Source organism: Homalodisca vitripennis, chromosome 1 (assembly GCF_021130785.1).
Source record: "Homalodisca vitripennis isolate AUS2020 chromosome 1, UT_GWSS_2.1, whole genome shotgun sequence".
Lineage (NCBI taxonomy): Eukaryota > Metazoa > Arthropoda > Insecta > Hemiptera > Cicadellidae > Homalodisca > Homalodisca vitripennis.
The window spans coordinates 182,468,075-182,494,846 of record NC_060207.1 but is presented as its reverse complement, the minus strand read 5'-3'; the positions used below and the strand labels follow the sequence as shown (position 1 = coordinate 182,494,846).

Genomic DNA, 26,772 nt, shown 5'->3' with positions numbered 1-26,772 from the left:
TCACTCTAGTAGCATTTGAGGACTGCGCAGAGAAGCGGTCGCTGCGGTGCGATGTGGCAACAGTGCTCCTGTTGACGCTCCTCGCTCCTATTGGTCAGGTAGCCAACCAGGCAGTTCTCCCTCTCATTCCAACGTCAGAACGCCCCAGCACGCCAATACGGAAGTTGCCTCTATTCGACTATAGTTGATTACTCACACCTTCCATATTTAAGAGCTCAGTCTGACAGAATTACATGCTTAGATCTCTGAGTTGTTTTGGAAAATTTAATCTTCTACTGGTCGGGTTTTGATGGCCAATTGGAGGATTGTAATGATATAGTGGTGAATAGTAGCCTAGTTTTTTTAATAAATACAGTTAAATTGAAAACTGACCACTTAGACAAAGAATTTAAACTTAATTCATAATCTCAATAATTTACTCACTTCTAAAAGCTGATCTACATCTTCTATATCTCCTGGAATGTCTGAGAGTGCATTGAATATTTGTGCTGAGTTTTCTAGATCTTTCAATGTTGGTTCTGAAAAAAATTGTAATTAATTAATTTATTACATAACAAATGTTTGATTATACACTATAAACCGTTACCACAATCTATATTAAATAGTTTTCATTATCATAATATTTTATTTCATACATCTTTAAGTGGTGAACACCTTTCCAAAACCTTTGTTGGTTTAACTCAAGGTTATCATATAGATGATCTATACTAATCTAATTAATCTAATTTTAAATATAGTAATACTCTCAATTGGTGAACCGAGAACACACTGAACAGGTAGTTTCCAACATTAGGTCTGTTCATCTACATCTTATGAGTTTCAACACAAACACAGAACAACCCATTTTGTAAATTATACCCTATGTGAAATAGTCAAAATGTAATCAAACTTCCTCTTACGTTATAAGATAAATGAAAGAAAAATAGATTAAAGCAAAATTAAAAATATTGAAACCTAATCTAATAATGAGTGGATTTTGTATTTACGTATGAATGATTATAATCATTAAGGACCTGTCGGAGATATCTCACCGAGGTGCCAGATTTATACTCCATTAAAGATTTGTGAGGATTGCAGAGAATAGATTTTTGTAAGGAAATGTAGTAATACAATGGGTATTAGGGGTATCTCACAATCCACATAAGTGTATTTAGTCATATAACAATCAGAGCCCACTAGCTTCCAGGTCTGGTGGGAGTTGAATGGTGAAGTGAGATGAAGATCACTCACAATGATTAATCACACCATCAGACTCTGATCCATTCAGGTCAGGGGTTTTTGATAGCAGAAGTTTACAGTCCTCATGAAGTGAGACAGGAACTAAAGCATAGTGATGATTTCTCTTTAGATCAAAAGAAAGGAACTGTAAAACAGATATAGAAATTCCATTAATTGATATTAACATTATACAGGGTGATTCTGACACAAGTGAGCATTTCTTCAGGGTTGATTGAACATGTGAATACAACAAATTATTTGTCCAATACACATGGAGTTGCAAATGTTTCATTTCCAGGAAAATTTGGAATTTGTGAAACGCTTCCTTGTACGGAAAACTTTAGAAATAACATATAAAATAACTACATAATGTGAACAAGAATGTAAAACAAATTATTATTACAACAAATCTCAAGATTCCTCCCGTTTGTGTCAATGCAAAGCTGAGCTCTTTGTTACATCGACTGTCTTACATTTTGTCAGAGTTGGGGATATTCTCTTACTTCTGCTGCTATTTGCTATTTGCTGCTATACTATTTTTTTAAATTAATATTTTTTACATACTTTTTTTAATTAAGTGGTTTTTTTGTCTGTTATTAACAAGAAAAACACATTTAGCTTTGCGATTTTCTGACTGAACCTCAAAGGGAACACTTGCGTACAAGGAAGCGTTTAACAATTTTTCAATTTGCTTGGGAATGAAACATTCAAGACTCTATGCGTATTGGACAAAATATGTTTGTATTCACACCCTCTATCAACTGTGAAAAAATGCGCACTTTTATTGGAATCACCCGGTATTACAGGGAATTTACATAAAATCTTTGTACTTTTCTTATTTTCAACCAATTTTTAGATACGGCTTAATTTGATGGGGTGATTGCAGTAGAATACAGGATATTTTAAAACTTCAAAAAAGAACAATCAGAACCATCACAAAACCACCTTTAGACCATTGCAAGTTACTTTTCATTCAAACAGGAATTTTAACAATCATCAATCTCTATATACATAATTTAATTGTTAAATTCTTCAACAGTATGATCTTTAGCTCTTTAGTTAACACATTAACTCGCTACACCATTACAATACCTAATATTAAGTAAAACACAACAATAAAATTTCACAGGCACTATAAAACTTTAAATAGCATTTTAAAACATACAGTAATACCATTAAAAGTTTACAACCATATTATACATATCATCACACTGTATCCTGCTAAAAACTTCAGAAAAATATTTTACAACTGGTTTTTGTGTGCTCCATTTTATTCAGTTAAGGAATTCTTTGACTTGAAGGATAATGAATTTTAATTGTATAACAACACTTACCAAAACTAACATTTTCAACCTAGCTCTGATATTCTATGAAATCAAGTTCCTAATATTTATTAATCTGTCTGCAGTCTTCAGATTGCAATGTTGTTTGGATTTACATTTTAATATTATTATTTAGCTATTGTTTTCTATAGTGTACTATTTTTTAATTGCCTTTTGTTAATGCTATTAATTTATATATCATGTTTAGTTGTTATTGGTAATTTCGTTATTTGTATTTATTTACATATTTTTTTTACTGTGCGGCCAAATTTTTTTTATTATTTTGAGATTATGAGATTTTAAGTATTGTAAAATAGTGGTTTATTGGATGTGTCTTTGCTGCATTGTTTGGGGTAAGAACATATAAGTCAATACACAATTATAGTATAATCCTTAAGTAGGAATATATAATTGTTATTTTGACACCATTTATGTATTTTTATGTACTAACATTCAAAGATATTTAAATTTAATTCAATTCAATTACTTATTAATTGTAATTATGCAGTTTATTCTTGTTAGTTTTTATTGTGGTATATTTCTTGTTGTTTGTTGATTATTTTACAAGCAAATATTAGTTACTATCTAATTGAATAGTTAGGCATATCTCGTGCAAAATGTCTTATTTTAAAATTTCCATTTTTTTGTATTGCATCATATGTTTTGACTTCACTATCCGGAACTTGTGTCAAAATGTCATATTGTTTTTGACCAATAGAAAAAGAGCTGTAGCAAAATGCAAAATGCCATATGTTTTCATGTCAAGCCACCTGTTCCTGCAAATTGTCTCATGTTGTCATTGGATTGTTGATTGATTGGCAACTCAGCTCTAAAATAATAATAGGTAAGTGAAATAAAGTATAATTTCTTATTTTTACTCAGCTGCTGTTTGTTAAAAGTTCTGGTTTGTTTTTAGGCAGATATATTAATGTTTTTACTGTAAATTATAACAATAATGCTCGATTTGACATCTAAAAGTAATTTGTCAGTGAAAGTGAGGTTATGGTTGTTGAATATTTTTGCAACAAAAACAATTTTTTAGTTTGATTTGGTTTGAAAAAAGGATTCTTTATAGGATTCTAATTTTGCCAATGTGTTGGGGCGTTATTATATTTACTTACAAACTTATGTAAATTGTTTTATTAAGTGTTTAATGTTATTACTGCAAAATGTCGTAAGTTTTTCTTGTCAAAAGGCTTGTTTCAATTCATACTTAAGACTTTTTGAATCAAATGATTATGTAGTTCTAAAATCTTAATTTAAACTACTTAATGTTGTATTATATTACAGTTACATCTAACATACTATTTAAGTATATTGGGCTTATTTATCCTAGGCCTAAGCCTAATTAAATTTATTTTTAGGCCTACAGTTTTGTAACTGTACTTGAATTTATTAAACGTTTAATAAGGAATTATAAAATTATATTACCTTGTTGGGTTTGATTGTTGCAGGATTTATGTTTATTAGAATAGTTTTATCAAAAGTTTTAGGCGCTAATCAAGACTTTATATCTAACTGAAACTTAGATACTGTAAAGTACATTACGATAATATATATGGGGCAAAACTTTAGAGAGTAATGAATTCATAACGCTATTGAGACCTATAAGTTAGGCCTATTATAGATAACTGTTCGCAGGTGTTGCATATCCTGACATAACGGTATCGTATAAAATCAAAGTATCAGTAAAATTGAATATTTCTGAATGTTTCACTATGCTTATCATTTTGTAACCAACTATATTTTGGCTGTACCTAAAATACTGTTTTAATGTTAATATATTTATTTTTCGGCTATTAGATAATAATTTATCCCTAGTTAAATTTTTTCTCAGTAAAATTAATTAGTATTTTACTACAGTAATTAGGCTACATCTGTTGTATTCTTTCAGATTATCAATTATGGCTCTCAGAGGCAGGCGCTTAGTTGAACTGGCGTTGGCAGGAAAATGAGGTCTCACCAGAGGTTCGACAATCCATGGACCGTGAGTTTGGTATTTGTGAACATCGGACAACAACAGTACAACAAACCTTAATGAGCATACTTATTTTGTAAGTCCTAAGCCTACTACCAATATTGAAAATAACACTTCAAATACAGTAAAAACAAAACTCTGTCAAATTGTAAACTACAAAGAATTGTCAGATAGTGACAGTCCTTTATTTTCGGATTCAGATGAGTACAACTACGCTCCCCGTAGTGAATTTGGTGAGGTTTCTAGCAGTGATGAGGAACCAAAAAAGAAAAGAAGATCGAAGAAAATTAATAAAGTAAGTCTGCTGAAACACGTAGCAGTTCAGAAAGTAACAAACTATGAAAAACAACAGCAAATCGGACAAGAACCAGAAAGCAGCACAGAAAAAGAAACAGTAGTTTTTTGAACAAATATTAAACAGGCGATAACCAAGTGAATACTAATAAAGATTAGTGTAGTTGAAAACAGAGAAGGAGAAGAAAATAGAAAATGAAGCTCGAGGGCAAGAAATAAGAGGGATAAAACAGAAACGTAAAAGAAGTCGGAAAGGTTTATCTAATTCCACAGCAATGGCAAACACAAGTCAACAAAGAAAAGAGGATGCGGGGAGAAAGTTACAAGGGCTTAAAAAAAAAATAATGGAAAGTTTACATAGAGTGTTGACAAGGAAGGTAGGAAAATGAAATGTCGCTGTACGTGTAAGTGGAGTTAGTAAGAATACCAAAACCTCTTTGTCATGTTCAAGTCTGCAGGAGGAAGACAGAGAGAAAAACTTTAAATATTTTTGGAAAGTTTTAAATGATTGGTCTGGTAGAAAAGCCTACATCTCCTCTTTGATAGAAAGAAAGAAAATTACTAAAAGACGTTAAAACATCTATTCTGACTGACTCAACTAAAAGAATGTAACATACAAATATCATCTAATCAAAGACAACATGCGTATTAATGTTTGCAAGAAAATGTTTTTACACACATTGGATGTGGGTGAAAGAAGTGTTCAGTCATGGCTTCGTGAACTGTCACATGATAACACTGAGTTAGAGGAATACAATTTTGAACCATTAAATGTTAATAATCCTGTCATTCCTGTTGCAAAATCTAAGAAGAAGCGAGGTTCAGAGGGATGTTAAGTCTCGCTCGGTAGAAGAGTTCTTCCATAGTCTCCCAAAGATGGAGTCCCACTACTGCAGGGCATCAAGCCAAAAACTTTACCTTGAACCAGTATGGGAAAGTAAAGTAGCGCTCTTCAAGGAATACAAGCAAAATTTTTGCGTTGACAACAGTAGAAGTGCTAGTTGGTCAGTATTTTCTAGGGTTATGTATAAGCTTAACATTGATCTCTACCAACCCAAAAAAGACCAATGTGAAACATGCATTAAGCATAAACTAGGAAAACTGTGTCTGATGAAGAATTCAAAATACATCAAAATAAAAAAGAGAAATCCAGGGCAGAAAAGGAAAAAGATAAGGAAAGAGCATTAAGTAACGAATCATTGGGCGTTTACACAGTTGATGTGTTCAAGCCGTTCTTTTATTACCTAACATAAATGAGTTCTTCTTCTGCATACTACAAAACTAAACTAAAACTGCATAATTTATACAATTTATAATATGAAAAATGCAGAAGTAAATTGTTTTTTGTGGCATGAGGCCAATGGTAGCTTAGAAAGTGATGTGTTTGCTTCCATTCTGTACAAATTCTTACAAAAAGAAATTTGTGCAAAAAACCTTTCTGAAATCATAATTTGGTCAGATGGGTGCGGGTATCAGAATAGGTGCGAGAAGGTCTCAAATGCACTACTTCACCTTTCAAATGTTAATAAAGCAACAATATATCAAAAAATACCTTGAAGGTAGGACATACACAAATGGAGGTAGATTCGGTCCATAGTAAGATCGAGAAAAAAATTAAAGGAAAGGAGTTTTACGTGCCCTTTGACTATGTCAGATCGATTCGAGAAGCAAGGAGCAAACCAACAGAGTTTAATGTTGTAGTACTGAAGTACACTGATTTTATTGACTTTTCAAATGGCTACTACACTAGTGTGCGGCCTGGCATGAAGAAAGGTGATCCCATAGTCTCTGATGTGTGTGCGTTTCGCTATTTCAAAGGCTGCATTTACTTCAAGCTCGATTTGGAAGACAATTGGCAAACCCTTCCAAGACGACCCAAAACACATAATGCTTTTGAAAATTTATGTAGTCTTTACAAGTCGCCAATAAAAATTACTACAAGAAAGTTTGAAGATTTGCAGTATTTAAAAAAAGTTATTAATGAGGACTACCATAATTTTTATGATACACTTCCCCACGAGTGTAACGATGACAAAAGCCAATGCAGACATGTTTTACTTGTAAAATAGCAATGTTTTAACTTGCAATAATTTTTTTAAGTAAATGTAATGCAGATCAAATTTGTAAATATGGCCAAAATACTAAACATTTCTCAACGTGTCCTATTCTATTTAATATTACGTTTGTTTGTGCATTTAAGTACTAATTCTAGTAGAGTAGTAAGTATCGATAAAACTGTATTGTTTTTAAAACGATGTATCTGTTTTCTTTTTTAAACCTTAATAATTCACAAAATAATGTCTATGTTTCAAAGCAACAAAATACGTTATGTTAGCCCGAATAAATGATTTTAACTGCAAAAAGTCGTATGCTCACTTAAACTTAAGAAAAATGGTTATATTACATTTATATATATTTGAGCTTAACCAATATCATTTTAAACATACATTTATTTATTACAAACCACATAGTTATATTACGTTAAAAGTTATCATGTTTTTTTTGTTTCCTGAAAAGTACACTTTTTTACATACAACATTTTGCATGAACGGCAACGATATATTGCTTTAATTTACAATTAATATTTCCTTATCGCAGAAAACAATATATACAGTGCACCCATCAGCATTTGCTGGAAACCGAGGATATTTTGTTTAATCTAAATTTGATAAGTTATTTGCATGTATCCTGTACTTCCAAGTTGTTGCATGAACCTTTGCTAGATTGTAAGTTATTCAACTTGCCACTTGAGCTGCAACTTGACATTGTCATTATCTGTAAAAATTATAGGACAATAAAAATTATTTTATTCATTTCATTATGACATTATTGAAAAAGAAATTTTTGATTGTATTACAAAATAAAGGCGTAGTTTGCTGTTTACAAAATGTAAATGTTATAATACAGTATTACCTTTGTTGTGTTCAAGGTTAAATATTATTATGTTTGGAAGTTTTACAGTGTGAATCAATTTATTTTATTGTATTTATTTTATTCTATATTATGATGTTATAAATCTTCCAAGTACTGTAGTGAATAAAACCAATTTAATTCAATACATTATTTATTGCGAGAGAACACGCTATAATGAGCCCAACATCCTTTTCGATCTCAGATGTTTTATAATATTATCAGTTATGTATGATAAACTAACCACATCTGTGGTAATTATTGACTTTAAATACTACTTACACAGGAAAGAGATCCTTGAACAATTAGAGATTAAATGCATAATCATTTGTGTTATATTACTAACATTCATTAAAAAAAGGAATTCTCAATATTTGTTGTAGTTTAAAATAATACTGTTAACAGTTTTTAAACTATTTTCATACCTGTAGATATCTTCAAAACTACTAATAAAACACAGGCATTTTATATATTGTAGCATCATAAATGGAAATAGTGGTGAAAATTATATAAATAGGAAAGGAATGGAATAGTAAGAATGTCATTTGTAAGCCATTAAATGACCTATCTCCTACACACAAAGGTAGATGAAATAGGCTACCTACCCACCGGAACTCATTTCCCATGTAATGGAGTTTATAGTAAAACAACACATTGGAAACTTATCAATGTACTTATAGTACTACTAGGCTATATGTTTCACTAATACTACTTGTATAATGGAGGAATCTCAATAGTCATCTCATGATCACCGGCCATCTCATGACAGTCAGTCTAATTACTGAAAGCACTCCATAACAGAACAAGTCTATAAAAGCATTTACACAGACTTCACAGGAAAACCTCTCTCATAAAAAAGATGAAACCTGAAACGTTAACATACCTTTGATTTTTAACATCCCCAACGTTATCTGGAATAAGACCAATGACCCATCAAAGAAAAACAAATCCCATATTCGGAGAAGCACCTTCATGTGGACTACGGATGCGAAAAGTGTGAGGAACCAGTGCAGTGTGATTAGGCTCAGCTCTATGTCATGCTGCTTCAGCGTCAGATCCACATCCGGCAGGTACGAGCAGATCAGAGTTCTCAATACGCGCTGGTCAGCTTGAATACCTGCACACAGAGGAGTGTTAACTGGGTGCAAATATACCAACTACAAGGGTGAAAATAAAACAATTCCATTTGAAAGAGCCTGCTGTCAATTACATTGACCTGTTTTCTTATTATTTTTGTTTTTACGTATTCAATCCCTTCCTGTGTGAATTAAATCACACATTGTGGCTGGGTTTTAGTTTCCTAACTATAATTTATTACTTAGATAAAGTATTATATGAATTATGTTGGATGTATATCATATTTACATATTATCACTTTTACAATATCAAAAACATAGAGCAAGCCACTTTGCTAACCAAATTACTAATATTTACACATAGTGTCAGGTTAAATGTCAGTAGGGCTTCTTACCTCTAACATCGCCTGGTGAAATAAGATATCCTTTACCTTTTACATAGTTTGAAAGTTTACATATAGAACTACCTGTTACACTATCTATAGCACTGTTTTGTTGTGCTTTTTTTTTCCTCCCTTGGGGCGGCCTACTGCCATGCACTTAAACCTCAAGGGCTTTTTGCGCACCCCGGAAACACCATGAGGCCTACCAGTCTACAACTTCAGCAGTTCAACAAACCGCCGAAAACAACCTATCAGGTCCTCCTGGGAAAATTCACCACCCCTGTCCATGCTACCAAAGATGGCATACCGCTCTCTTGCTATTGCAGGGTAATCAAAGAGCAGGTGCTCAGCAGTCTCCTCCTGCTCATTACACCTTCCACAGAGCGGTTACTGACAATATTCTTTCTAAATGTTTCAGATTATATAACTGATAAGAGAGTCAGAATCAGAATAATTTTGAATTGTCATTTTCATTACAGAATGGATATGGTCAGTTATAAAACATATTGAACTTGTCCGAATTTAAACTAAACATTGAAATCTACCTCAGAGTTCTAAAATTCATTTAGAGAGTAAAAGGCTTGAGTGGTGAGCTGTTTGAAAATTTTTATTTTAAAGATTTTTATCCCTCCATTCTTCAAGAATTCTGTTAAAGAGCTTGATTTGCAAGTATTTATAACTTTTACTGTATTTAGTTAATCTAATTGTAGTCAGAACTAAGTCGTTGGCACGTCTTGTATAATAATTTTGTATATCAATAAAATTTGTAAAATCTTCTTAATTCTCTCGTACATAAACTACATGTTGGAAAATCAAAATGCACGGATGAGTCATTATACAAGGGTGATTCAAAAAGAATACCACAACTTCAAAAATTTATAACTGTGCAGAGAATAAAAGGAAAGCTAAGCACTATATGTCAGCGAATTGAGGAAGCTCTAAAGTTTAATTTAGTTACTCATTTGTTCACATGAGGCGCTTTTGACAAGGCGTGAGCGTCAGTTGATGCTAAGATGGCGACTGCTAAACAGAAAGTGTGTTATTGAGTACGGCAGAAGTGAATTGACGACAGTTGTTCAGCGTGCATTTCGAACGAATTATGGTGTTCAACCTCCTGATAGGTGGTGTATCAAACGTTGGTATAAACAGTTTCTAGAGAATGGGTGTTTGTGCAAAGGGAAAAGTTCTGGACGGCTGCGCACGAGAGATGAAACAGTTTCTAGAGAATGGGTGTTTGTGCAAAGGGAAAAGTTCTGGACGGCCGCGCACGAGTGATGAAAATGTATCATGCATACAGCAGGCATTTGTTCGCAGCCCAGGTAAATCAACTCAAAGAGCTAGCAGAGAGCTGCAACTTCCACATACAACTGTATAGAGATTCCTATGAAAAAGGTTACTAATGAAACCTTATAGTCTGAAATTGGTTCAAGCCCTTTCTGAGCTGATAAGATCAAAAGAATCAGAAGCAGATGAATCTTTCGTTTCGAAGACTGTGTTTAGTGATAAAGCTACTTTCCACATTAATGGGAAAGACAACCGGCACAATGCCCGTATATGGGGCACTGATAATCCGCGGGAAAAATTGAGCATGAACGTGATTCGCGTAATGTGAACATTTTCTGTGCAATTTCAGCCAATAAAGTTTTAGGTCCCTTTTTCTTCGAAGGTGCTACAGTAACTGGACTACAGTATCTGGAGATGTTGGAGGATTGGCTGTTCCCTCAGCTCGAACAAGAAGCACAACAATTCATATTTCAGCAGGATAGAGCGCCAACACATTAGCACTTATTTGTCCGTGACTACTTGAACGTCAACTAACCGAGGTGATGGATCGGCCGCCAGGCAGCCCGCAACAGAGCACTTCATCACTGGGCTCCAAGAAGCCCTGACCTTACCCCCTGTGATTTTTTCTTATAGGGGTATGTTATGGATATGGTGTTTTGGCCACCTCTCCCAGCCACCATCGATGATGTGAAACAAGAAATAACAACAGCTATCCAAACTGTTATGCCTGATATGCTACTGAGAGTGTGGAATGAGTTTGAGTATCAGGTTTTTTTGCTCGAGTGTCTGGAGGGAGTCATATTGAACACCACTGAACTTGTTTTTAAATGAAAAAAAAAAAACTATTTTTAATACTCTTTGTATTGATGTATAACAGAAGGTTTTATTATGTATCTTCCATTAAATACAAATTTTTAAAGTTGTGGTATTCTTTTTGAATCACCCTGTATTACTATTAATAAAATATAACATACAACTATCCCTACAGTCTAAACAAAACAAAATTCCTGTAGCCCTCTTCCGCCACAAGAAAACCTTTTCTGCACCTACACTATTACCCCATACTATGTTTCCACACAACATAAGAGGATGAATAATAAAACTAAAGTAAGCAATTCTAATTAAGTCAATACTAATACTGCTCTTTAGTTTTCATTGTAAAAAACAAACTCTCAACAGCTTTTAAATTAAATTGAATTGTGTGTTCATCCCATATAAGCTTGTGGTCTAAAGTTAAACCTAAGAGCTTTACCGGCTTAAAAATAGAGTCTTGCATTCCAATATTTTTTAGATAATAAAATATGCTTTCAGTTTTATATTCATTCATTTTTAATAGGTACAGACTCAAACCACATAGAGGTACTAATTGCCCTACAGTTGTTACTAAGACCATCATCTACACAGTCTTCTCTATTCACATACGAGCACTTCTGTTCTCTTTAAAAAATGTTCAAATTTATTACATAAGTTATTCCTAGAAAATTTACACAAATAACAAATATGTTTAACGCCTTAAATCTTTATACTTTGTTTACATTGGAGAATCATTCAAAATGAATTAAGAAAATGTATTAATAAGAAGACAATGTGTGCTTTCTTTCTCACACAGGTAAAAATGCAATAAAAAGAAACAAAGATGAAGAAAATAGCTTCAATCTGCCAATAAATATAATTTTAATTAAATGAAGTTTGTATTACCGACCTATAAGTGTAGAAGAATAATAGGAAGCGGGCAGTATATCTTCAACTATGGTGCTGAGCATCCAAAATGTATCTTCCTCCTCCATCAGTAGCAGGAGGGAGGCAGCCATCACACCAGTGCCTTGGCAATATCTGACAAGTAAATTAAAATACATTCCGTATCTGCAGAAAAACATGTCTACCTCCTCCATCATTAGCAGAAGGGAGGCAGCCACCAAGTATTGCCTTATGTAGCTGTCTAAAGAAAACATCATCACAATTACAGTGATTCACGGACCAGAGAAAAGAGTATCAGGAATAGGAACACCATTACTCAGTAATAACTGGTTACTGAAATAGTGTGAGGTGACTCTCCCATTATATAACTCTGCACCGCTTGGTAGCCAAAGCGTTATGCAATTTAAATATCGGCCACGTTTTTAATTAATAATTCTAACAAATAGCACTAACAGTTACATACAAACAAAATTTGATGAAGTTTTTGAAGAAAGAAAAAACAGTGAATAAGGATATATTATAATATATATATATATATATATATATATATATATATATATATATATATATATATGATGAAGTTATTGAAGATAAACATTCAGTTCTTGAAGAAAAAAACAGTGAATAAGGATATGTATTGTATCCTTTTACTCATCAAAAACTGTAATAGTCTTTAATCAAGGAAAAGTCATAAATTAAGGAAACAGGACCATCTGCTATCTATTTTATTTTCATAAAAATGGACAAAATTATCATTCATTACTTGTTTCATAGTCGATCTAAGCTGTATTCTACTATTTATCTTTATTTCTACTAAGAAATAAAGAAAAAGTAGAATAAAGTTAGAAATAAAGTTTAGGATATTATACATCCCATAAAATACTGTCACGAGTTATTTATCTCTTCAGTAGACTGAACGATATAATACCAGTAATTTGCATTAGAGCTGCATATTTTGCCTTCTTCCAATCTGTTTTTGGATATGGACTAGGACTGTATGGTAACTGCTCTAGGATTGAAGAAATATTATTACTGCAGAAGAAGGCTATTAGAGCTCTTAAAAAATGTGAGCCTAGAGAGCATTGTAAACCACACTTCAAAACTATATATATATAATTTAGTTATCTATATACATAAAAATCCAAATTTACTTAAATGTAAACATGAAATTCATAGCCTTAACATCCGTAATAAAAATTATGCTGAAATTGGACAATGTTGTTTAAGCAAGGCCCTTAACAGTTATGTTGTGGTATCGTTGAAGGTTTACAATTTTGTTGAAAGTCAAGTTAACTCATATCCTTCTGACAGATTTAAAAATTATTTCTATTCCTGGCTGTTGGATAATCCATTTAATAGCTTAGATGGATTTTTCAAAATTAAAAATATGGATTTTTAATGATTATTGTGTTTTTGTATTCTGTTACAATCACTGTTGTGCTGTATAAGCTTAATTATTGTTAGTTTTAAAATTTTGACATGGCTGTAATAATGAGCTGTATTTATGACTTTGTCAATGATGTTAAACATTTTTGTGGCAAATAAAAATGAAGAAATGAAATTTAGATCAGCTGTTAGCAGTGGAGAAACCTAGAAGTATTCTGACACAGCAAGCCAGCCAATCACAATTATTGCATTCCTCACAATCACAAACCAATCAGCTCTCTATCGGTCACTGTGTAGTTTAACAAATTAAAAACATTCTATTTTACAGTTTAAGTTATTGTTAATTTGTGGGAACTCAATAAAATATAAAATTACCTTGAACACTTATATTATCACCGATTTGAGATAAAAAATAAACGCTAAGCTTGAAATAACTTCTGCTACAGTACATGTTTACACTAAAGTTAACTTCAAGAAACACAAAAATACTGACCCAATGTCAGGATAGAACCACGCCAGAGCACGCAATACCCTTCTCAGACGAGGGATCCCTGTACTTGTCAGGTGGCTGAAGCAAGCATTACTCGGCATTGTACGCAGCAGATCTTTCTCTATTTGCTTGGATGTCGACAGAGCATCATTGTTTGAGGCTTTCACCATATCTTTATAATTCATATCTGACTTTTCCTTCTTCTCAAGTGCACCTACACAGTCATGTTATTACCACTTGATGAGTAGATTTAAATACATGTGAATCATAATCCTTTAGAGATGATACTAAACAAGATTAAACACAATCATTTTTGTTCAATGCTTGACACGTGACAACAAACAATAAAGCCCATCTACACCCAATAAACTGTGTATTTATATATTAGTACGAAACACGTTAACTGCAGTTTCAAATAAGATAAGCCCAATTAGCTCAGTCACATGACGAGGTACTCCACACATTGGTCCGTCTGGATAAGCCAAGATCGTGATGTTGTTGGTAAATAAGATATACACAAACAAGTAATGGTTTTTTTTTTTGCTAGTCTTATTGTAAATTTGTGTCACATCCAACAGTATTGCGTTCTCTGCTTATATTTAAATATTCTCTGATAGGATATTGAACATTACGCTGTCTTGAAAAATGTCCTTAACCCTTTCCGGGCCAGGTGGCAATATATTGCCGCCATAGATCGCGTCTGAAAAGTGCCAGGCGGCAAAATATTGCCGTCGGTGACATATGCGAAAAGCGCCAGGCGGCAATATATAGTCTCCTTGATATTCGTCGTTTTCTTAAATAAATACGACGTCAAATGATTAAAGTTTTATGTTTTTTTATTCCCTGGTATATTTGTAGATAATTAATATGAATACAATTTTTATTTTGGAGGTCTATGCATTTTTATTTTGTAATTGTCACGTGACATTATCAGCTAACTTAATCGTTTGTTGTTAATTCTTTATGCTTTATTGTAATCGTATTATTGAAATGCTGGATTCTTCTTCATTATTTTATTTTGTGGTTGCAAATATTAGTAGTATTAGTTGTTACGTGCTTAGCTATTGTGTGTAGTAGTTACAATGACTGACAATTTGCGATCTCACAGGAGTGAAATTGTAAATAGCACATTTGTAAATAGAAAAAGTATAAATAAATTTCAAATAAAATTGTGTTAATACTGCTTGGTAAATAGTGTTTTTTAACTGTATTGAAACTGTTTATGGATCCTACAATCATCTGTTTACCGGTACATCCATATATTTTATTTTAAGTTTCTTGCAATGTAAGAGTCAGTTGCTTTAACATTTATAAAATGTTGCGAAGTACATTTATGCGTATTTATACAAAATGTGTCATAAAAAATTTATTTATGAGAGAAATAACACAAAATGTTGTATGGTTGTTCCTTTCTAAATGTACAATATAATAAAAGAGCTTCCCACAGTAAAATTATTGTTCCTTTTTTAGTTATTTGCAAAAAATTAAATAAAAATTTGTTATGTCATCTATTAAAACATTATTTTTTAATTTTAAATTACTTAAAACTACATCTTTATATTTTTTTCTTGATAGTATATATCTATACGAGTAATTTGGTGCAACTTTTAGGTCATTCTCTAATTTTTATGAAAAATTATAAATTTTAATCTAAGACACTGCAAAATCACCAATTTTAGCCTGGCACTTTTGACTAGTCACAAGGGGATATGAGATGTGAAAAAATTTTGCAACATCTCATATTTGGTCCTGGCCCTGAAAGAGTTAAGAATTATATAAAAACTACAGTTGAGAGAGCTGTAAATTTGCTTTTAAAGAATTAGAAGTTCTGAACTTACTTGTCTACATATTTAAAACAATAATACAATTCAAATTTAAATGTAAATCATTGGAGGGAAGGGATAATCGCAATATAATCCAATCCCTAACCTCAAGATTACATACTACATTTGTTTACCTTCCACTACAAACAGGAGTAAGATTATACTACAGACTCCCTAAATATATAAAATTAGAAACCAATATCATTTTAAAATATTTATGGACTAGTTTTGTACAAATATTTATGGACTAGTTTTGTACAGAGTATTCTACATAATTGGTGAATTTACTGGACACAACATAGTATAAATAACTACATTTTAAAATAATTTGCATACCTACATGGTTATTGCGACATATGTTATTTATTTTTAATTATTAAGGAATTATTTAAAAAAAAAATCATTGTAGAAAAACCTTTATGAATTTAAAATTTTTTACTATAAACATTGGTTACATGCATTAATGTAGTAATATATATATACAGGGTCATCGAAAAATAATGCCTAGATTTTAAATAACTGTCATAAAAAAAACTATTAAAGGTAATTTAAAGGTTGTAGTCTTAAAATGTGCGGAAAGAAATACATTTTTTTTCATACCTTAGTATGTTTCAATGTGAGCACCGTTCGTTGCCCTGCAGATATCAAGTCTGTAGTCAACTTCCTGCCACGTGCGTCCAATCATATCTGGCGTAACAGTTAAGATTGCGGAAGAAATTCGCTCCCGAAGATGGTCCAAATCCCGAATCTTTTCTGCGTAAACTTTATTTTTTATGAACCCCTAGAAAAAGAAATCCAAAGGGGTAAGATCAGGACTTCTAGGAGGCCATGAAATGGGGGCTGCTCTACCATTCCAACCGTTTGGGAAGCGTGCATTTAGTGCAGCGCGTACCTCGCGATGGTAGTGAGGTGGAGCCCCATCTTGCATAAAAATGATTCGCTGTCCAGTCTGTTGTTCGATATCGTCTAATTGGGGGAACACAAACAGTTCAAGCATGTCCAGGTAAACTAGGCCTGTAATGGTTTTTTCTACAAAAAAGAAAGGTCCAATAACTTTGTCATGAAATAACGCACACCACACATTGAGTTTGGGAGAATCACGCACATACTCGTGGATTTCGTTTGGCTGTTGCGATCCCCATACACGGCAATTGTGACGATTTACACATCCATTTATGTGAAACTTTTTGTTGCACGGTCAACATCGTACTGAGCGGCGGCGCGTCTGTGGCCGGCTGACCTTGACGATTGCGCAGCTTGTCTGCGCATCACAAAGACAGGGAAACACAATCAGACGAACTAAAAACAAAACTTGCGTTCACCAGTTATCGTCCAGTGAAAGAATTACTCATTTAACATGAAAGGTTTTGATGTTATAATTTTATTAAATCTAGGCATTATTTTTCGATGACACTGTATATATATATATATATATATATATATATATATATATATATATATATATAAACTGTTATTATTATTACATTAACTGTCTACGCCTAAGTCAAACTAAGTCTACACTACCTGACAATCTCATCCATAGTTGGGGCCTCAAAGAATGTGGGATCCCCTCACGAACCATAGCTCTCAGTTTGTCCGTGCGAGGAAGTCGACGTTCAACGTTGTCCCAGGAGAGGTCACTTGACTCTTTGTTGTGGCTGAACTCGAGGTGTGCCAACCATTTCAGCCTTTATAAAAACACCACGTAAATGTTTGTTTTTAAATTGTAGCAAATGAGTAATAATAAACCATTTAACACTTGGAATAAAATTCCAAATGTTAAATGGATGTTGTTGTGGAATGTGTGTTGGATTTTTTTTATTCCAAGTGTTAAATGGTTTATTATTATAAGTGTCCACTAACAAAAGAATGACTGATGACCATTTGTAGAGTCAACGATTAAACTAGGCCCAGCTGACAGCAAAACATACCTGTGTTGCGTATCTTCCAAAAATGGCACTCCAAGCAACTTATTTGAGTTTTGTTCAGGACCATCTTCTTCTTCAACACGAAAGCCGAATTCATCAAACCTGGTAAATGTAGGACTCGTTTTAATAAAATGTAATATACACAACCTTCTGCAGAAAAACCAACAATCTAACTAGTTAGAACAAACCCGTAGCTGAGCATATTGCATAGGTGGTAGTGGTCTTATAATGGGTTAAATAATGAAAAACCAACAATCTAACTAGTTAGAACAAACCCGTAGCTGAGCATATTGCATAGGTGGTAGTGGTCTTATAATGGGTTAAATAATAAAAAACCAACAATCTAACTAGTTAGAACAAACCCGTAGCTGAGCATATTGCATAGGTGGTAGTGGTCTTATAATGGGTTAAATAATGAAAAACCAACAATCTAACTAGTTAGAACAAACCCGTAGCTGAGCATATTGCATAGGTGGTAGTGGTCTTATAATGGGTTAAATAATGAAAAAGAATAGACATCTGAAAAGGATAGTACGATTTCGGACATTTGCCATTGTTATGTTATATAAGTTTAACACTATGTTTTAATAATTGTATTCTACTCTCTCAAACAATAAAAAACTTTAAACAACAAATCGTGATATATGAAAATATTTATTTTGTAAATGACTCTAAAGCCAATCTGTGTTTTTTAATCCATTAAGAATTGATTTGTTTCGCCGCACATGTCCCTGCAAGCGGGAACTAATTTGTACGTCGGCAGCAGAACAGTAATGGCATGCCCTATTGTACCGCCAGGTGCTTATACTCAACTTACTTGTAAATTGAACGGCAAATAATACACTCAACCGAAACCGTAAAATGCTAAACTAGTTGCTGTGGAAAACAATGCATTAGTAGCGCTACAAGGCAGTGAGTGACTTCAGCTGGTTCTACATACAATTGTGATCTACAGAATATTTACAAACGTGTTTGAGAAAACTAAAGCTCAAGACTTCTGTTAAAAACATTCAGTAGACTAGTAATGAGTCTGTAACTATTAGGAGATACAATTAAAAGTAAATCGCTTCTGTGACCTGGGTTCGTAACTGTGCCACTTGGCCCAGCTGAGATATTTTGTTGGTAATCCACAATGAATTAAAAATGTGTAAGACAATTTTCTCAAAATTATAAAGAATACACAATATTTTATTAAAATTTACCAGCATAGTAAGCTAAAATATAATTATACAACACACTAATATAACACTATAATCAGCACCATTCTAGTGCTCTAAAAATTAAAGAAGAGACAATTAGGGTATAGGAAAGATTTTAATTTGAAATAGTTGTACCAACTTTAGATCAAAACTCCATAAAGTTATCACAGCAAAACTACATTTCGGAAAACATTCCTTGATACATTTAAATTGTATAAAACATTTTAGTGTGCATAAAAACTAACATTAAACACCATTTTATGAAAAAAAAAATTGTGGACAATATTAAGGATACAAATCTTTTCATAGTTGTGTCTTATGGTATGGTAAATAGAATTTATTTTAACAATTTACCGATAATCAGGCTGAGAGTTTGGGTCGTCAGGCAGCTGCCCCAGTTTGCTCAGGATATCCTGAGGCCACATAGAAGGAGTTAACGCAGAAAAAGGACCTCCAGGCGTGGGGGACATTCCTTCCACTGCCAAACCCATTCCTTCCGTTCCCTCCAGATCTGTCCGGTTGGTCTCCTCATCGTCAGAAACTGCGGTCTCTACTTTATCCTGTTGACATAAATAGACTGCCTTCGTACTCACAGGAATGTTAACTTAAAATGAGCAACTGTTTTTCTGGAATGTAGACATTATGTAATAAGTAATTAATTCTGGGCTCATGCCAAGTCTTTGAGAATTTGTATAGTGTATCCAAAATAAAATTACCTGACAAACACAAAATGACTAATAATTGTGGAGGAAATAAGCTAGGAAATTTTTAAAAAATCAATTAAAAAGTTGGAATCACTCTTCACCACAGTTTACATAAATAATATTCAAGGATATGTAAATAAGTAATTTTTTATAAAGTAGAAAATGGAATAATCTTGATCTTCAAAAATTGATTAGAAGAATGGAAACTTGAGCAATACAGACGACCAAATCTAAACACATTCTGTCCCTCTAATCTCCAGCGATTGATTAAATTATGTGTAGTCAAGTATGTCCATTAAGCAAATTTAATAATTAACAATATGATACTCTTTGTTATCTTCTCGTATTTTTAGTAACAGGGTTAAAAACAGAGGATTTGAATTAGCTGAGTGAAAAACATAGTGATCAATTTTTATTCACTCTTTATTCATTTAAAGGCTACAGAACTAAGATGATTGAAACCATTATACATATTGCATTAATATGTAAGTAGTGAAAACAGTAACAATTAATTGTATTAGTCATATAGTTGTTGTAGGTAATGTAGGTTCAGTTATTTTATGTAGGTAATGACAGTAAATTCATCTACTTGTACATAAACTGCTGTCACTAATTTAAAACATGTTGGACTTTGAAATATTCACAAAGGAATGAAATTTACAAAACTATATCATAAATTAATATTCTATATGTATATGTCCAGTAACTGTACAAGTGCCATCTTATTGATAGCTGAATTCATCCCAGACTGTGTACAATGTACTGAAGCTACTGCGGCTAATATTCTGTTGTATAGACATACATATACTGTGACATACCTGTACTACTGGTACTCTTAAGATCAGCACTGATTTACCTAACCTTTTTTTGGACAGTGTTCTGAGACCTAAAATTTACTAATAATATTTTCTGATAATTCAACTAACAATATTACTCTTTGAGTTATAAAATTCAGGTTTATTAATTCTATCAGTTGGATTTTTGTTGATTTATAAAAAAAAGTGTGGATCTATTATTATTACTATTATCACTATACAAAATTGGGATAAAACAGCATCTATAAATAGTAAGAATTGTTATATTGTCGTGGAGTTCATGAAAATGTAGATTTATATAAAACAATTGATATTATATATTATATCTACAACAAAGCCCATATCAACAAGGTAAGATGTAAAACACATTCAAAATGATTTTCCCATTACTTAAGTAAAATATATAGACATAATATTTATTCTAACTTAATATCTACATATAAAGAAAGGAAAAGCCCTCACTCACTCACTCATCACTAATCCTCTAACTTTTAGATATCTCAAAAGTTTTAAATATCCATAGCAGTTGAAATGGGTTGCCACCCATAGAAGAACTATATTTTGTTTTTAAACAATAACAGACCAATAAATGGAATTTTCATGAAGATAAATCATCCATTGGAATTGAAATTAAGTTGCAATAGAAGAACTGTATGTTTATTCTTCCAACTTCCCAATCTCCTGAGAAGATCAAATTTGGTGTATACATACTTCATGACTCACAAAAAACAAAACAAAATTTTTTTCATGAAAATGAACCATGCATAGGAGTTGAAATATGGTTGCAACTTTACAAGAACTATTATTATTATTTTCTAACTTCCTGATGTCCTAGAAAGGTTAAATTTGACAAACATGTTTATTACGCTAACAGATTATCAACACCCAGGAATACCTTAGACTGAAAGTAGATTGTAATGGCCAGAAGTATTTTCTTTTTGACTGAAATAGACTCTTCCAATAAACACACACACACACACACACACACACACACACACATATATATATATATATACAGTTTCTTGATCAGGCCCAACAAAGCAAAAGCCACTATGGTACTGGAAATATCTTAGACTGGAAGTAGATTATTATGAAAGCAAGTAGATGCTTTTTGACCAAAGTAGACTCTTCAGAACAACATATGTATATACGCTCTTGATCAGGACAAGATGGCAAACACTACTATATTCTTTGCTTGAAGTTTGTTTTTGACTATGGAAGAATTGTGAAGGAAACAGGATTTTTCCGGAAAGTTTGTCATCTTTCAGTAATATAATACAATTACGGTATTGTATGTATTATATCAGTGAACGATGGCAAATGTGCGGAAAAATCCTTGTTTCCTTCACTACTAAGTTGTCTTAGCAAAATCTACTATACAAAAACACCTTAGACCAGTAGACGCTACTTGACTGCCATTGGTTTTTCATATTTACATATATATATATATAATTGATTGTAAAAACAAGGCAAAGTCTACTATGATGTCTGAAATATAATTCATTTCAACCAGAAGATTCATTATACAGACCAAAACCTGAATAAGAGCCAGTTGCAATTTTGTTTTACTTTTGAACTTCTTGACCATTAACATTGATATAATATGGATTATATATCTACTTCTGATTCAAAATTATTAGAAAGCTCTAGCATATTACATTATCACACTGGCCTAAATTAATTCAGTTGTTACTGAAATTGTTGCAGCTATTGAAATATTATTGAATATTACAGAGACATTTGTATATTTCAATGGTATTTATAACACTTGTTAACTCTCCAACTTCGTGGCCCCAAAATATTGCTCTAACTTAAATCAATTAGATTGGTAGACTGGAATATCTTCCAATGATCGTCACTAATTTTCCAGAGTAATTATTATGTCATTTAAAAAGGATATGCCTAAGACATACCTATTATTCAATAAGAAATCACGTGCTAAGTTGCAGTTACTGCTAGTTTATTTATACATTCTTTTAATGTTTCTGGCTATTTTTAATTTGTGTTTTATTAGTAAATACATACATGTTAAACTTAATTATCATAATACATTTCATTTATGTAATGAGGAAGAAGTACAGTACACTAGATCACATGTTGTGTAATAGGTTTCGCTGAGGTTGCATTAAAATTTCAAGGCTATGTCTTATTTCATTCTTAAGATGTTCTGCGAACAAACAGACACACGATCATACAGACAAAATACAGACATGCCCCGGAAGACAAAATAAGAAATTGTGCTAGCCTGCTGAGTTATAGGCTTCAATGACGCTGAGCCAAATCTCATGGATAGAACTTATACATCATCTTAGAACTCATTTTTGTGAACCACATGAGAATTGCATTGACTGATTAAATAATAAGGTGTAGCAAAATTTACAATTTTAAATATCTTTTATTTGTAACTACCTAGATAGATTGTGTAAGTTACTAATATCATATAATACAGACAGTGGTCAATTCCGTTTGGTGCTCTCGTGTTAAACTTTTATCTACTGAAATAGAAATGGAAACCAATAAAAACAGTATGACTTTTTCAATAAGATTTCAGAACATATTTCTAGATTCTGAACAATCTGACAAATACCTCTGCCCATCAGTTTGGAATGCCCCGCACTGATAGCGAACGAATAAAAAATATCTCTTGAGATAGTGCCTATCACATAACAGAATACAATTTCTACAGATTGAGATTACAGTCTGAGAGTTATCAAATATAAACTCATCTACAAAAACGATGAAGTTCCTATTCCGGCTGACCAGTTGCAAGCCTGGGCTTTATACATCTTCATGGTCATAAGATATTTGACCCGGATATTTCACTAATGACTATAAAACTGATTCTTGGTTGAGTTGTTCAACATGTATAAAAGTTTGTTGTTGCCAAATGTATGAAACTGTTTTAATGTTAATTATCTGCATCGAAACAAATTAATATTTGAAGGCAGCTAACAGAATTCAACCCAATTAGTAGATAGAGGTAGAGGAAATCTTGTTTGCTTCATCAAATAAAAAAAACGAAGCTATTATTAGTTTATTTTGTGGGTACTTTGGTATTATCTGTAGGCCATTATTTTTAAAAAAGTGTTTATTACAGGGTACCTAAAAATACTACATTATTAGAAAGAATAGACTTTATTTGACTTAAAAGTGAAAATTACATATCATTATGACGATCGGTTATTGTTTCCGCATCCCAAAAGAAAGCAATTTTGATGAGAAGGAGGCCACTCTGTCCCAAACAGGCAGAAAACAAGAACCAATCATCATAATTTAATTTTCACAGTAAGTAAAATAAAGTCTGTTTTCTGTAACAATGCAGTTTTTTTTACATACCTGATAAGAAAAACTCTTCCAAAAATAGATGCCTCCTGATAATATCAAAGTACCTTTTTAAATTTCCAACCTCTTTAATCATCTCAAATTGTATTAAAACATTCATTTTCTAGTATACATGAATGGGCTGCAGTATAAGTGACTGCTGCTACCACAATCAAATCACCGCTATATCTGATTATCTAAACTACCAAACAATAAAAAACAAAATGTCAAACCGAATTACATTATAGTTTTATATACAATTACAGAATAGTTTAGCTATATTTTTATATTTAAAAAAATAATTTAATGGTAAGTAAAAAACTATCTATGTACAATTATTAAATGTAATAAAGAATTATGTGTAAAACTTACTTCAAGTGCTATTTAAACATGTTATAGCTTGTCACCAATAACGCATATTAATCGCTGTTGTACTTATGGCCATTACTCAAATACCATACAAATAATGTTACTTTGCATTAATGGGGAGACTTTAATAATAATAAGTGGCCTACACCTGTTATTCAATTGTTATTATCGAACGATTTGTTATATTACCCATCTTCGATATTTATATAATAATCATAACACGCTCCAAGAACTAACACACGTTAACAACAAGAATAATACATTACTAACTTTAATTAAATAAATTTAACAATAGCATAAAAATTAATAAAACCAACTTTATTCTAGACCTAACTGCCAGAAAAACTACAATATTTGCAGTTTGCCTGGATAGCAATAAACAGCCATTCGTATGAAACAAAATTAAGGATACACCCTATGTGATATTATCAGGAGCCAAATCTAAATCTTGAAGCCACTTAAACAAATCTCTTCGCTTTTAAAAGATATCTCATATAATTTCTTCAATTTAATCACCATTTTCAAGTTCTCAAAACATTACTTATTTCATGTTGTTACTTTTAACATTAAAAATAATTGTAATTAATAAGTTGAAAATATATTATAAGTTAAATAAATTGTTATATTGAATTATTCATTGGATAAAATAAATCAAAATATCCAATAAAAATGACTGAATAATGAGTGTAGTACAGGCTGCTTATTAAGGTCTACCAGAATAAATTATAACAATATTAATAGGCTACATTAAAAGAGCTGGCAATAATTAATTGTAAATAACTGTAATTAGAATGTTTTTGTATTCACTAGTTTAAGTATTCCTAATCAATAGTTTGATTTTTTGACTGGATTTTTGTTGTGGCCACTTATTATACTGGCCCATCAGTAGTAAGAAAATTTAATTTGATAAATTAGAGAAATACAACTCGTAATTTTATCATCAAATAAAAAAATCCTGTCCACCACACTTAAATTAATTTTGAGATCAAGTTGAGTTAGAAGAGTTCTGTAAATTATGATTATTGTATATACAGACCATTGAAAATATTATAAGAGAAGTTAACAAGATTAAATATGATACAAAATAACTAGCACAGACTATAAAAATGAATAAAATAAAATCTTACTAGATCATCCATAATGTAACAAGCTTTAGTAGTTTTAAAATGTGTTATAATCCTTCTCAAGCACAATAACAGGACAAACTAAAAGATTAAATTTTAACCTGTTTAATAATAATAAAAGGCAGGTCCTGACTTGTTCAAATAAAACCAGTTTGAAGTTTTCTGGGACATGATTTTATCAGCATCATAAAAGGTACTGTAGTGCAAAATCCACTTACATTGTAATTTTCCTTGCCAGCATAACCTTCATGAGCTCTTGATCCAAAAAGAGATTTTGCTACATCCATGTTACTGAATTAAGTTTTAAAAACTTTCAAAATCTATTAAATTACTATAAATATGTGTTGTTCTATTATAAGGCAGCTATTACGAATATGATCATGTCTGTGCAAGTTGTTTCAAGTTTTAAAACATTTAAGCTTTTTCAACACCTATTAACACCATTTGTCTACCAAATTCAGTTATGCATAAGGCAGAATATTCAACTGATTTCAGAGATTATTGTAACAATAATTATTGATAGGTAACAGATTTTTATGATTATTAAAAGGTATTCCACACACACACAATACAAAATTGAATAATTATTAAAAGTCTTGTTTAACCCTGACAAAATAACATGGGGTGTATTTTGACAGATGTTTAGATAGCAGACGACATGGTATTACTTCAATTGACAGATTCCACGTCTGTTCCATATTCCTTGCTCTATTTATCAACAGCTGGATGGGGGAGGGTAAGTTTTTTAACATGTGAGTTTCAACAGCCAGACAGCCCCCGTTACTAGATTAGCCATCAACTAACCATCACTCACTGAATCCATCCAAGTACCGTTAGTGATTGAGAATATTATCAACTAAAATAAGAATAAATCATAAGACCTGATGGGGTTATACATTTTCTGACCGTTTTTTGAGAAAAATTCCTTTTCTATTTATTCCACTGCGCCCTTTCTATAAACATTAATTACTAGAATTATGCAGCTAACCCTGGAAAGAATTAATAACTGCTAAAAAGCAGTTCTAGAAGGTAATGTGTCTGAGTAATTCCATATAACATATGATAATTTGAAAACGTACTAGCAAACTTTATATTATTAAAAGTCAACAATTATTTTTTAAATCAAAACAAAGCTAGGTTGTGCAAAAAATATTATATAGAATATCCAAATATTCTTGGTTTAAAAATATAAAATTTGGAATACGGGAAATAGTCACAAGCTGCAAAATAAGATTTTGACATGGCAAAATTAATAGTAATTTATTTACAATACGCCAGTTATTTAAACCTTTATTTTCTGAAATTCTTTTAGTACAAGGAACCTTAAAATACGTTTTAACTGCCCGAAATAGAAACATACCAAAAACCAATGTTTTAAAATTACCAGTAAAATACTAGGATTTAAAGATCAAAATTTAATTAAAAAAAAAATATGGTTGCCTGTAAAGTC

The 26,772-nt window shown here is 31.9% G+C and overlaps 1 protein-coding gene across 1 annotated transcript; it reads right to left on the bottom strand.

Moving 5' to 3' along the window:
- Window positions 1-25,986, bottom strand: LOC124354174 (small G protein signaling modulator 3 homolog). The gene is made up of 9 exons (XM_046804445.1): window positions 25,541-25,986; window positions 19,344-19,549; window positions 17,794-17,892; window positions 17,387-17,550; window positions 14,043-14,253; window positions 12,168-12,298; window positions 8,606-8,839; window positions 424-518; window positions 1-87 (listed from the first exon to the last, which is right to left on the bottom strand). The coding sequence occupies exons 1-9, from the start codon at window positions 25,607-25,609 to the stop codon at window positions 1-3; spliced, it is 1,296 nt and encodes a 431-aa protein (XP_046660401.1). The 5' UTR covers window positions 25,610-25,986.
- Between the last annotated feature and the right edge of the window lie 786 nt (window positions 25,987-26,772).

What these genes read in the sequence shown, in the direction of transcription:
- LOC124354174 (XM_046804445.1), bottom strand. Translation starts at nt 25,609, where the DNA reads ATGGATGTAGCAAAATCTCTTTTTGGATCAAGAGCTCATGAAGGTTAT. An exon ending in CTGGCAAGGAAAATTACAAT is followed by an intron (nt 19,550 to 25,540) that starts GTAAGTGGATTT and finishes TTATGTCAACAG; the next exon opens with GATAAAGTAGAGACCGCAGT. An exon ending in GGGGATGTTAAAAATCAAAG is followed by an intron (nt 519 to 8,605) that starts GTATGTTAACGT and finishes AATTTTTTTCAG; the next exon opens with AACCAACATTGAAAGATCTA.